This window comes from Priapulus caudatus, unplaced genomic scaffold (assembly GCF_000485595.1).
Source record: "Priapulus caudatus unplaced genomic scaffold, Priapulus_caudatus-5.0.1 Scaffold1197, whole genome shotgun sequence".
Taxonomy (NCBI): Eukaryota; Metazoa; Priapulida; class Priapulimorpha; order Priapulimorphida; family Priapulidae; genus Priapulus; species Priapulus caudatus.
In genome coordinates this window covers 40,482-54,550 of record NW_014578258.1, presented here as the reverse complement: position 1 = coordinate 54,550, position 14,069 = coordinate 40,482, and the positions used below count along the sequence as shown (strand labels likewise).

Genomic DNA, 14,069 nt, shown 5'->3' with positions numbered 1-14,069 from the left:
GGGGGAGAGGGGGAGAGAGAGAGAGAGAGAGAGAGAGAGAGAGAGAGAGAGAGAGAGAGAGAGAGAGAGATAGCGTTCCGCGTCTCTTATCTTTCAGCGGAAGCCGGGATGCGCGCGGCACCGTGCATCGCTGACTGCACGCAAAACAATTAATGCGGCTTTTAAGAGCATCGGATTCGACTGCGGAACCAGCGATTGGCTTATCCATGTCTCCGTTACTCCTCTCGCCCGGAAGCTGAGGAAAACAATGGAAGCAGGAGCTCGCACGCGCTGCGGCGGTGGTGGTGGCTGTTTGTTGCCTCAGTCTAGTAAATAACAATTTATTGTGCCCTACTGGGCTACTGGCCTAGTGGGTTAGTGAAGAGATTTTCTCAGTTTCCCCAGTCTAGTAATTAGCACGCCTGCCGTGCTGTCACCCTTGGCGGAATCCCTAATTGGCTTCACTATTGTCTACTGGTGAGAGATTGTTAAGTTTTTATCGTCATCGCTGTAGTTTATTATCATCAGAAAAGGGCCGGCGGGCACTGGCTATATCGACCACATTACGTACAACCGCTGGGGGGGGGAATGTTTGCACGAGCAAGGTCAATTTCTTGCGACACTGGGTCGCAGGTCAAAGGTCAAATCGAGACGGGTATAACTGGGGCAATGGGGGAGCGAGCGACATTATCTGACCTATATTTTATGCGGTGAATCAGCGCAGAAGATCACCTCCCATGGCGCTAATCCTATTGTGCGGTTTATATCTCTCGCATTAAGGAAATCAGTAATTATAATGATTGGCGGTGGTGCTATTGCAGATTACCCGCGCGCACAAAGACGGTAGGAATCGTTGTTTATATCGTTTTACATTTGGTACAAGAAAATAAAACCGTGTCACGACGAGAAGCTACCATTATTTTCGACATCTTAGTAAATTGCAATTGGAAGTGCAGTCTATTTTGAGCAACTCCCCTAGCAGAAGAGTTTTAGCCGGAATATACGGACGTGTTGGTGCGCGCGCGTTGGCGCCGGGGCGGGGCCGCGGGGAGCGGGGCGGGGATGGGAGCAGGGTGGACCGCGGGCGGAGGTGACAACGCAAGCGGTGGTGGGGGTCACCTCTCTTCACGAAATCGAAGCGATTTTCAGATGCGAATTCGTCTCTCTTAATTCTCGCGGGAACCGAGCTGAACTGCATTATAACCGGCCTTCTGTGTGTCATGGGAAACTGATTGTTTATAATTCCCGCGATATCGCGATGGCACTGGCGGCCGGGTGCCCCCCGGGTGTAATGAATTGCTAAATCAGCGTACGCGGCATCTTCGCCTGCCTATTATGTCATATCACCGGCGGGGATTTTGAAGCTGCAGCGAAGTTATCGTGGCTTCACCCGGCCGTAAAGTTCACACGCAGACTCCACAGTTTGTTGTGATTCACAGCTTCAGTGTGTATCACTTCAAGCGCGTCCGCGATGTTTGAAGGGAAGCGAATCCCGGACGCTTAATTAGGCTTAAGCTGTGAACACCGCGAACGTGTTTCGCTTTCAAACGTTCGGTTTGATCCATTGTTAGTATCATTTGGCGTTTGGTTTCATCCATTGTTAGTATACCGTTTCCATGCACTTGTGCTTACTCGGATCACTGCAATTACAGTCTAAGAGGTTAAACGTTCGTCTGTTTGCCTCTCCGAAAAGAGCTCTTTTATTACCTTCAAATAATTGCCTAGGAGACCGAAACGGGCATTACACAGAATATATATATATATATATTAAACTGCGAGGCTACGCCTACGATGACGACGCTATATGGCGCAGGATAGCGTCCCTTGGAAAGAAGTCCTGTTGATCGACGGCACAGCTTAGCTGAGACGGCCGCAGAGAAATCTTGTTGCTTGATTGCCATAGCTTGGGCTATAGCTAGCCATGGGGTGTGACCTAGCTTGGGTAGAGCCAGGTAGTTTAGTTTTTTTTAGCCGAAAGACACTGAGGGTGGTCACAGCCAGAGTTTTTTTGCGCCCTCAGTGGTTCTTTTACGTTTCCATTGGTCTTAGTATTACTGGAGACGGGACCGCCAATTTACGTAGTCATCCGAGCCACGGGAGATTCACAGTCTTCAATGTTGAGAGCCAGGTTTATACACCTTGAGATAATTCACACCCCCGGCCGGGGTTTGAACTCACAGCCTTCATATCAGTGGGCAGTGTACGAGGCTTAACCACTGGGCTACGGAGGTTCTTATTACCTCCCCACGTGTAGAATTATACAAATTATATGTCGATAATACTCGCATGATAATTTTCTCGCGGTAAATATCTGAATCGCGATTAGTTAATTTCCCTTCGTAGAGCTTGGTGCCGCGTTGCTAAAAAATGTCGATTTATGCGTGTGCGTGCGAGTGTGCATGCCTGCAAGTACTAGTAGGCGTGCACGCACGCCTTTGTGTGTGTGTGTGCGTGTGTGTGTGTGTGTGCGTGTGTGTGTGTGTGCGTGCGTGCGTGCGTGCGCGCGTGCGTGCGTGCGTGCGTGCGTGCGTGCGTGTACGTGATGAAATCGTGCGTTCTTATACATGTTCAGCTTCTGGTCAGTAAAAGATGCGTTCAACCCGCCTGCGGCGTGCAGCGGAATACATTTCAGCGAGAATACGTCTCGAAATTATTAAAACCCACCATTATCGTTTCGTTCTTCGCCGATGCACACGGAACGACGGATCTGTCATTCATGTAAACGTGATTACCAGCGCGGCCGTCAACATCTCCAGCCGGACGCCTGTCCGCCCGCATGCACCAGCTGCTGCATGCTGCCGAGAGAGCGACAGTTCACCGCAGTGTTAGCAGTGCAGTGCAGTTAGCACCGCAGCAGTCCAGTGTTAGCACCGCAGTGTTAGCAGATGCAGAGTCGTCTGTGTGCGTTCATTTCGGCGGTAAACCATCACGGCGAGTCGAATCACTCGCCAGCGTTTAAAGTAATGACTTCAAACAGTCTTCCTGCCGCACGACTACACTACTTACTGGTATTGATTGCGTAACAGCAAAAATGGGATAATTTTGTCTTAAGTTAGACTGTCTAACGTCTTAGAACACCCGTACGTCATTATTCTCACAGAAATATGCAACGATTGAAATCTGTTTGTTTACATCGTCTTGACGCGCTTACATGATGATGCTACTTGTTTCCCGCGAGACCCTGTCCCCGTACTTTGACTGTATTTTATATTATAATATACCATAACAGCATAAACCCATTGAAATTTTTATACTGGAGTAATCCGTAGCATGTTTGCTATTGGGTGAGCCTATATTTCGCTATATTTTTCTCGATTGTGCAATATTATTTATGAAGTATTTCCGTTAAGGTTCATTTGGGGTGTTTCGCTGTGGAGTAGCACACTTTGAGCGAACATCCCCCGGTCTCTTCGCGCTAGGTGTGGCGAGTGTTCGAAGGTGAAAGGTTAAATGACGATGTAATAAGATCCACAGTGGTGATTGCCTGTAAGATCCCGCGAGCTCGCACCGAAACCGCGGGCTTTTTTGGGACGCATTACATAGCGCTCGAATGTTATTGAAAATTCTAGAGAAATATCAACGGCAATGGGCAAAATTCCTCGATAACACACAATTATTTATTTACACTGAGATGGATATCGGCAGTGTGAGTAGTTTTTTATGTACTGATGCGTACACGGATGTCGTTATGCGAATGTTGCAGTAGTAATGTGAAAACAACGCTAGGCGAGCAAATATTATTCGGCCATGGAGAGAGATGGACGGACAGACGGGCGGGCGGACGGACGGACGAACAGACAGACAGACAAACAAACAGACAGACAGACAGACAGACGAACAGGCAGAAAGCTAGAGTTGAAGAGAGAGAGAGAGAGACAGGGGCAGAGTGAGAGAGGGAGAAAGAGAGATAGTGAGAGAGAAAGAAAGAAAGAAAGAAAGTAAGACAGAGAGTTTGAGTGAAAGAATGCACGCATGCGCGAGCGAAAGGGAGCAAGAGAGGGGTGGGTGGAGGGTGGGCCCGCTGGTATTGCACGGGACACAGGATAATAGACGAAGCGTGGAGAGCACTATAGCCGGGAAAAAAAGAAAAATCTGAGATGATAATGTTGTTGTTGCTAGGATACGTGATGGATGATAGCCATGAGGCAGCGGAGGAGTCTGGTGGCAGTCCGAGCAAGGCGAGGAAGGCAGCTGTTCTGCGACAGATGATGGAGGATATCAGTAAGTACCTTACCCTCTCCCACCGCATCCTCCTCCCGGCGCGCACATGCACGCATGAATACCGCCGGGGTTCTTGTTCCTACCCTCCTGCAGAATCTGCCTTTGTTCATTCCTTGTAATCTCGTCTATTCCTCGCCTCTCCATTCTGCCCTCTCAATTCTCATTCTGTTTCCTCTTCTTCTTCTTCTTCTTCTTCTTCTTCTTCTTCTTCTTCTTCTTCTTCTTCTTCTTCTTCTTCTTCTTCTTCTTCTTCTTCTTCTTCTCCTTCCTCTTCCTTTACATCTTCCCCTGCCTCGTCGTATACCTCGTCGTCCCCGTATATCGTGCGTCATCCCACTCCTGTAGTCACTCACCCGTGTTCATCCACCTCTTACTCACGTCGAGTCATCACATCAGTGAGACGAAGAATCTCGAGTTTCGGGATTCAAGCGAGAACGTTTGACTGTGTTTTTCTGTGTGTACGTCTCCCGAAGCAGATAGAATCTAAATGAGATCGCAGCTTAGCCATGCGCGTGCCACCCCTGTCTTCGTGAGTAGGGAGCGAACGCATGGAGACCGTAGAACAGTGGTTCCTAACCGTTTTTTGAGTCATGGACCCCTTTGAGAATGTGGTGAAAGCTACGGACCCCTCCCCAGAAAAATGCACATAAGCAGATAAACACACAATTTTGCATACGATGGTGCTCACGGACCCCATGAAGCCCTTCCACGGACCCCTTTGGTTAGGAACCCCTGCCGTAGAGGTACAGGCATTCCTGCGAGGGGAGTGACAGACTCAGCGCGGACTCTGATCTGTCTCCGCCGTCCGCTGAGTAAATCTGCTGGCTGCAGGCTGTTTGTTTACACACGCGTAATCAAGATTTATTATGCCCTGCCCGCAATTACTGCCATAGCGTTATGGATCGAGGCAACCTGTCGCCAGAGCGTGGTCCGTGATGCATATATGTACAGCTGGTATGTGGTGCAAGACTGTAGTGGTAGGTAGGTCTACTGGTATAGGTAGGTCTATGGTAAGTGTACTGCTGCACTGCACTGCTGGTCTTTACAGTGAGGCAGTACAGCCTCACTGTTCAGTGCCTTGTTTAGCATGTAATTTTAAAATATAAATGATAAGAAAAGTTTATTACAAAGGGCCATATAATAATGATGATGATGATGATGACGATGACGACGACGACGACGACGACGACGACGACGACGACGACGCCGACGACGACGACGACGACGACGACGACGACGACAACGACTGACGACGACGACGACGACGATGATGTATTATTATAACCATATTAATTTAAATGTCTATTTATAGTAGACTATAATCTAAATTCACGTACTTAAAATTACAAGCATTTCACCGGCATTGAAAGCGCAGTTAAGAAATTCGTGTACTGGAGCGAAAATTAGGCAGTTTCATACATATCTTGCCACTACTATTTGCTACGAAGGGCAACAAAGGATGCAGGGTTATCTCGATTTCCCAAGGCATCGCGTTTAGCGGCTTATCTAGTTTTTAGCTCATCTGACATAGTCAGATGCAGCTTGTAGAATCGCATGGTCGTCCGTGCGTCCGTCCGTCAACAGTTGGGCACAAATCTTAACCGCTCGACGTACGGTCACGATATTCGGACGTGGGGGGTAATCCGAAAACGAGTTGGGATGTCGAAGCTGGGGTCAAAGGTCAAAGTCAAGAGGTGTAAAAGAAGGGGGAACATTCACTCCTTAACTTAAGGTATAGGGAGGAAATGCAGAATTGCGGCACAAATCTAAACGGCTCGACATAGGCTCGTGATAGTCGGTGTATAGCATCATGGTAGGAAAAGCCATCACTGTGCCGAAATTGGAGGTCACAGGTCAAAGGTCAATGGGCACAGGGCAGATTTTAGACATTTTCTGAGGACATGGTCTGACGGAGCGATTGAAAAACTTTTTTGTTTCAGCGGTGACCTAGCATTTTTATGGCATTATTGAAAGGACCATGAAATCTACTTTCTACTGACATGCGAAGATAAGTGTCAGATAACCTTTTGACCTCAAGAGGAGGTTAAGCATGGATTGTTGACTGTCCTGTTAGAAAGAATTTGACTGCCGGGTTTGCTAGTAGAATCTATACATGCTGGTGTATGAGGCTACAATGTCACAGTGAAATTTCAAAAGCTAAATTTGGTTAAAGAAGGTTTATGCCTCCTTAAATCGTATAATTTCTATGGCATTCTGTACTGTCGGTATGTTACATGTAACGTATGCCACTGCCAGTGGCTACTGCCAGTGCATGTTTTGGTGGTACTGTGGAGTTTTTGCCTGCGGTTAATTGGTTACAGGTGGCAGCTCTCTATTGCAGCCCTGTAGGCTTGCGTAGGTAAATGGATGAGTGCTTACCATATTCTGTCTTGCAGATAGTTGTTGCTACTACGTATGATGGGAGCTTCCATCTTTAATCTGAAGACACTTAAACGTATGCGCCATCTCGTGGCAACTTTCATAACGATCCAACGAACATTCTTTTGAGAAAGGTTCCTGATACCATCCCTGTGCATTCCACTGTTTCGGCGTGTATGTGAACACATTTGGACTAACAGGGTTTACTAGAATCCCACCACTCCACACAGAGTCACCGCAGTAGACGTTAGATGAGCGCTGTCGCTCTGCGGCACTTGTTATGGTTAGTAATGTATTGAAAATCCCAAATAGGCATATATATATGCCATAAGATTTAAATCAAACGTTTTTTTGATCAATCTATTTTGCATATTAGTCGTTAACCAACCAAATCCTTACTCTCTGTGCCCAATGAGATATCCGCAAATTTTCATATGAAATTGACCTGGATTTAAATAAATGGGATGCTCTACGCCGTATAAATAGTAATATAGAATAACAATGACAATAATCTAGTAAATCATACGCAATATGGCTGAATTAAATATAACTTAATCCGATATCGTACGTCAAGTTTTTCATCTGTCAGTTTAAAGTGAAGGTAAGTGAAAGCCAATTATTACAAGGGTCTGTGAGCGTGCGCGCGCGCAGTTTCTGTAACACGTGCATTTCTGGATGTTTCAGACTCCAGAATTTCGATGATCCGGTTTGCTAGCTACAGGACGGCATGTAAGCTTCGGTTCATCCAGAAGAAGCTGAATGTGAGTGTTTGCTTCACTTTAGATGCCGATAGGCTGGCTGGCAGCCGCAGAGGAACGTAGCCGTGATACGCATCGCGTTTCTGCGCGGGCGGTCTGCATTGATGCTGCGCTTAGTGTTGTCGCGATCAGATGCCGGCATTGGGAATGAATTCGGTTGAGATGTAGATTAATTCGACTCGTTCGTTAAGGATACTCTCAAGGTTTTAGGGAAAATTGTACGCGGATTTACCCAACTGTCAGCGCGTTTTGGCTTGCCGCGTACATGTGTAGTGAGCCGCGGCTGACGTCATGATGACGTCAGACACATGACATGGTTCGCACAGTCCTTGAAAAGTCCTTGAATTTGAGGGGAGTCCTTGAAAAGTACTAGAATTTAGTAAATGTTGAATTTGTGCTTGAAAAGTCTGAATTCTGAAAATGTCCTTGAATTTTTAAAGAATCCTTGCCTGTAATAAAAAGAAATTTTGTACCATCAATAATGTGCAAACCTCAATAAAAATTGCGTTAAATGAGCTAAAAAAGCTATAGACACGATAGACAGTTAAATGATGATCACAAATTACAGTAAGTCAGTAAAATCAGTCAGTAAATCAAGGTATGTTCTAGAAGTGACAGTGTTTAGAAGGGTTTATTAATGTGATCCAGGTAAGTTTTAGAGGTGACAGTGATTAAGAATGCGGTTATTAAATTAATCCAGGTATGTTTTGTTCTGTGTATGAATTCCGATAAAATGTCCGATAAAATGTCCTTGAATTTCTGATAAAATGTCCTTGAAAAGTCCTTGAACATTTTTTCAGTCTTCCTGTATGAACCATGCATAATACAACCAGCATTTTCACGATATTCACTGAGCCAGCCCCACACAGTAAACCCCAACGGGTAATGCTATCCCCGGGCGTGGAGGAGGTGACGCGCAACGTGGCAGCACTAGTGTTAGGATTAGGGTTAGGGTCAGGGTTAGGGTTAGGGTTAGGATTAGGGTTAGGATTAGGGTTAGGATTAGGGTTAAGGTTTTTGCATCATGATATCTGTCCCCACACCATAGATTAATTTTTGTGGATCACAATGCCTATATATAGCGCAGGCGATACATATAATATTAGTGTGATGGTTAGTGTTGGCGGTGTTGGAGTGAGGGTTACTGTTAGGTTTAACGTTTTGAACGTCATCGTCAACGTTATCACGTGACTCCCTCCACGCCGCGGGGATAGCAACACCCTCCATCAACATCACCTGCTACAGCTGTAATACTACTCTGATCCAACAAGTTCCCACAAGAGCCTAAAATATTCTCACACCTCGCAACGCACCTTACATAAGGCGCGCGTTTGTTGACAGTGACGTCAGGCAATGGGCGGTTCGCCCCATTTTGCATGAAATTGCGTTGGTCACTCGTAATTTCTCAGAATTTTCTCAGGTGCATGGAACATTTTACCAATTTAGTGGTGTCAGTTAGTCATGGATATGTCGCAGTAAGTACTAACAGTAAATATTTCACATACGTTCACTCATTTTTTTCACACAGGCGGTCGATCATTGTGAAAAATAGAAAAAAACGCGGATTTCTCCGTTCCAATTTCTGACTTAGTAGTCGATGTATAAATGGATATTTCTCTGTGATTACAACTCGGATAATTTAATTTACACTCGTTTTAATGGTAACATATTGCTGTAAAAAAGCTCGTCAGGGGTGTGCCGTATTATATGAGTTATGTCTCTTTATTCGCTAAAATATTAAATTCAAACGTGCGACTTGAATTTTAGGCAGTTTTTAAATTTTTTCCGATAAATTATAAACATAAAGAACAAGAGCCGCAGAGCGTCTGGGCTCATCTGAGGTCTGTTGCTACGGTTATAAACGTAACATTTAAGTTGTGCGTAGTGACACCTTTGTTAGGCGCAGATATGCAGATACGCAGTTGCGTAACATCATTTCAGCAACCTTCTGCATTCTGCATAACTCCCAAATCCCATTGGTTGATACAAATCGCGTGCCTGAAACTAATGTTTTATGGTGCATTGTGACCCTAACCCTATTAAAACAAAAACAAAACAAGGTAGGCCAGTGATTAGTGGACCGAATAAGCTCAAGAACGTACACATTTGCGTCTATATTGGTGCCAAAATTTGATGAAGAAATTAAGTCTGGGAAATCCACAGCCTCACTCCTGGGTAATTATTTGAGTGCTAGTGACTATTTCAACTATCATAATGTACACTACAGATCTCATATATAACTCATCTCATTATCTCCTAAGTAAGCATTATTCAAGTAAGAGTTATGTGTGGAATTTCACTCTAAAATGGGAGCGTTCCCACACCACAGGTACTGCGCCAACGCAGTTGAGAAACAAATCAATGTTTAACCCTCCTACAGGCTGCAATAGAGAGCTGCCACCTGTACCTATTAACGCAGGCAAAAACTACACCATACTATCACCACCACATGCACTGGCAGTGGCCACTGGCAGTGGCATATTAACACACTGACAGTACAGAAGCCATAGAAAGTTATACGATTTAAGGAGCATAACCCTTCTTCAAGCAAATTTAGCTTTTGAAATTTCACTGTTGACATTGTAGCCTCATACATCCAGGCATGTATAGATTCTACTAGCAAACCCAGCAGTCAAATTCTTTTAACACAGTAACAGTTAACAAATCCATGTTTAAATCCCTCCTCTTGAGGGTCAAAAGTTATCAGACACTTACTCTTCGCACGTCAGTGAAAGCACATTTCATGGTCCTTTCAATAAAGCCATAAAAATGGTAGCTCCGTCAGACCATGTCCTCAGAAAATGTCTAAAATCTGCCCTGTGCCCATGACCTTTGACCTGTGACTCCCAATTTCGGCACAGTGTGGCTTTTCCTACCATGATGCTATACACCGACTATCACAAGCTAGGTCGAGCCGTTTAGATTTGTGGCCGCAATTCTGCATTTCCTCCCTATACCTTAAGTTAAGGAGTGAATGTTCCCCCTTTATTTTACACCTCTTGAACCTTTTTACCTTTGACCCCCAGCTTCGACATCCAACTCGTTTTGCGGATTACCCCCACGTCTCGAATATCGTGACCGTACGTCGAGCGGTTAAGATTTGTGCGCCAACTGTTGACGGACGGACGCACGGACGGACGACGGACGATCATGCGATTCTACAAGCCTGCATCTGACTATGTCAGATGAGCAAAAATCCTGATGCGGCTATTTTGGTACATATTGTGCTTAACATGTGGCGAAAATTTTGATATCCTCATCTTTCTGGTAATTGAGAAATATCCAAAATACCATTTTACATAAAAATTATTAAATTGTGTGGTAACATAATTAGGTGCTGGAAACTTCATGAAATTTTTTGCCTTGAGCATAGAGATATATCTCCTCTATAAATAAAACAAGTGATTGATTTGATTCATTCGTCAATAAACGTTTAATCTTCATTAGAGCAATACCCGTGCAAAAGGTGGAGAGTATCCTTAAGTCGTCGTCGCGGAAAAGACCAGCATTTACTCCGATCTCGAGCTTGCAGAGGGTGACTGCAGCTACGTTACTGCAGCTCATACTGCAGTAACTCATGCTGCTCATGCTGGAGCTGCAGTTACTGCGGATACCAGATTCTGTGATGATCATAATCACCAGCAACCATCGCAAGTCGCAACTATCGCAGGCAGCGCAACCAGCACCGAGCCGCAGAGTAAAGCTGGGTTTACTCTGACGATTTTATGCAGGCGTTTTTCTTCTTTCTATTAATTAACCACTATATATGTTCAAACTCAAAGCGTTTACGTTATCGACCGTGAGTCGGCAAACGTTTCAACATTTCATCCGTAGCGTCTATACGGGGCGACGTGGATACGCGTTTTTGCATTTATTAATTCCCGCAAGCGTGGCGCCGATAGCAAAACCGCGTTGTTCTCCCCCTAGGTGGAGGGACACCTCCTGACCCAGACCTCCTGACCTCCTGAGCTGGGTTTACACCGCCGATTTTATGCGGGCGACTTGGCGTTTTTCTTCTTTCTACCAACCCCTCTATAAATATCCGCGAGGCGGCAAACGTTTCAACATTTGACCCGTAGGTACGCGCGGGGCGACGCCGATACGAATTTGTGCATGTATTCCACGCCGCCAGCGTGGCGCCGATAGCAAAAACGTGCTCTCCCACTAGCACACACCTCCTGATTGCTGTTCTCTGATTGGCCACTTGGCAAAAAAACGTCCGACTCGGCTGCTCCGAGTCGGCGAAATTAGAACATTTCCCAACTCGCTGCTATCGATCGGTTGGTCGTCCGACTTTTGTGTTTACACTGCCGATTGTCAGTTGCCGAATTGCCAAGTTCGTACAATTTGGCAATTCGGCAACACAAAACCGTCAGTGTAAACCCAGCTTGATTGGTGCTCTATGAGTGGCCCGCATGGCAAAAGCTATACAGCAATACCGAGTATATAAATAGAACATAAACAAATAACCGGAAAATAGAATATGTCCTAATCTCCCAACCTCCCACCTTCCAGCCAGTTGGTCGCGCAAATATTACGTTGACACTGCAGATTGTCGGTTGTACATCAGCGAAACTGGTACAATTCGTCAATTTGACTGCATGACGTCGGTAGTGTAAACCCAGCTTAATGTTGCCCCTGCATCGCGTTGCCGTGGAAATTACGACGTCTTATCAATCGTCCTTGCTTCCATGGCAACGCAATTTTGTTTTCCTCGCAGTAATTGTTACCCGTCAGCAGTGCGACGCCGTGGGCCTGCAAGCGGGTAGTAGGCCCACGTGTCATGCACTTGCCGGTAGGGATGATTCCTGCGATGGGATGGGATATAGGTGGGTCCAGGTGGGTCCAGGTTATGGATGCGGTGGAATAATATGGTTCCGGTGTCGCGCGAAATTCCTGACGTGTGCGAAATACATGATATAGGATGCGTATGCGCATGCGTGCCGACAATTCATTCATTGCATTATTAATAAGATCTAAATTGACACACTTAAGCAATCAATAAGAATATCAACTACAATCTCTACCTATCAACTCTAAACATAACAACAAAACAAAACATAACTAACAAAACATACAAACAACATTACAAATTTTATACAAACCTTCAATTGACAGTTTGTGTTCGTCCAAGTGTACACAACCTATCGTAACACAGAGACGAGCTGTGATTGGTCGGGTCGGCACTCATGCGCATACGCATCCTATATCATGTATTTCGCACACGTCAGGAATTTCGCGCCACACCGGGATGAGGAGGCGGTGTAATGGAGCAATAAGGTGGATAATTAGGTTAATAAGGATAATAGGAAGAAGCCACGATTGGGGAGGGACTGGTTGAGAAGGCCGTGGCATAGCAAAGCTGGACTTTAGAAGGGGCACCGGGAGAAGGATGGCGCCTGGGGGAGGGAGCGACTCTGTAAACGTGACACCGCCGCCGAGAGAACGCGATGGCAATATGAGAATCAGTGGCGCTTACCGGTTATTGCATGATAGACGTTTTGCTAGTTGCTGTGAAGTGGTTTAGATCTTTTCTTCGTCGTTTTTGCGATCGAGACTCGCGTACATCTAAGAAGAATATTTTGCATAGATTTTGTTCGCGTCGTACATATATGAACGGCTGTGTTATTTATGAGTCCAGCCAGAGGGGAAACGAGCCTTTATTGCGATTTAACTCGTCTCTACACGATTTTATATCATGCGCACGTAACACTTTCTCAGTTTTGCTTTTGCGCTGAAATGTTAGACGGAGAAATTTATCTGGCCGCCGGCTACAAAAGTTCAATTTCGTTCGGTCTGGCAACGAAACTGTAAATAACAAGTGAACTAATGTCGCTATTTGGCTCAAACACAAACGGGAAGAAACGTCGATAAACGATAGGAAACAAGCGAGCATGCTCCACAGCAGTTGCATGGTTTGTTGCCAGGTATGCAGTTTTGATGACAAATTTCCTTAAGGGAGGGGGAGGGGGGATAGCAAAAGCAGTTCAGTCCTTTGTTAACAGTCAACAAATCCATGTTTAACCCTCGCCTCTTGAACGGTCAAAGTTATCATGACACTTAATCCTCGCACGGTTATCAGCGCCGAAAGTAGATTTCATGGTCCTTTCAATGCCCACCTTTCCCCCACTGCCCTTTGACCTGTGACCTCCAATTTCGCGCTAGTGATGGTTTCCTCCGCTCATAACCAGTATGGTGTCTTCCCATTTCGCGCATTTTCCCACTTCGCCCATTTCCATTTCGCACAGTTTCCCATTTCGCCATTTTCCCACTTCGGCCATTTTCCCATTTCGCCACTTTTCCCATTTCGCCATTTTTCCCACTTCGCCAATTTCCCATTTTCGCAATATTTTATGTTGCTTCCACCCCCTGCACGAAATTGATGCCTTCCATTCTCAAAAAAGAGTCATTTCTAGGGTTAGGGTTAGGGTTAGGGCTAGGGTTAGGGCTAGGGTTAGGGTTAGGGTTAGGGTGCCTGTACATGATGCCATATGTTTTGATATGTACGAATTCGCCTCTTGTTCTTCAAATAAATAGTTGTTGACTCGCCATATCTAAAGATTCGCTATAATTTATTCATTACAGAGGCCTACTTTTAACCCATCTCGAACAGGGGGTGGTCGTGAGATAGGACGAAATGGCGGAATGGGAAACTTGGCGAACAGGGAAACTGGCGAAATGGGAAACTGGCGAAATGGAAAAAATGGCGAAGTGGAAATGGCGAAAGCGGAA

At 45.6% G+C, this 14,069-nt stretch overlaps 1 protein-coding gene across 1 annotated transcript in view; it reads left to right on the top strand.

The window, feature by feature from the left end:
- Positions 1 to 14,069, top strand: part of LOC106815772 — a 30,044-nt gene that overhangs the window by 9,055 nt on the left and 6,920 nt on the right. The window contains exon 2 of the mRNA XM_014820279.1: positions 4,099 to 4,200. Within this exon, the coding sequence (XP_014675765.1) occupies positions 4,099 to 4,200 (102 nt within the window). The remainder of the gene's footprint in view (positions 1 to 4,098; positions 4,201 to 14,069) is intronic.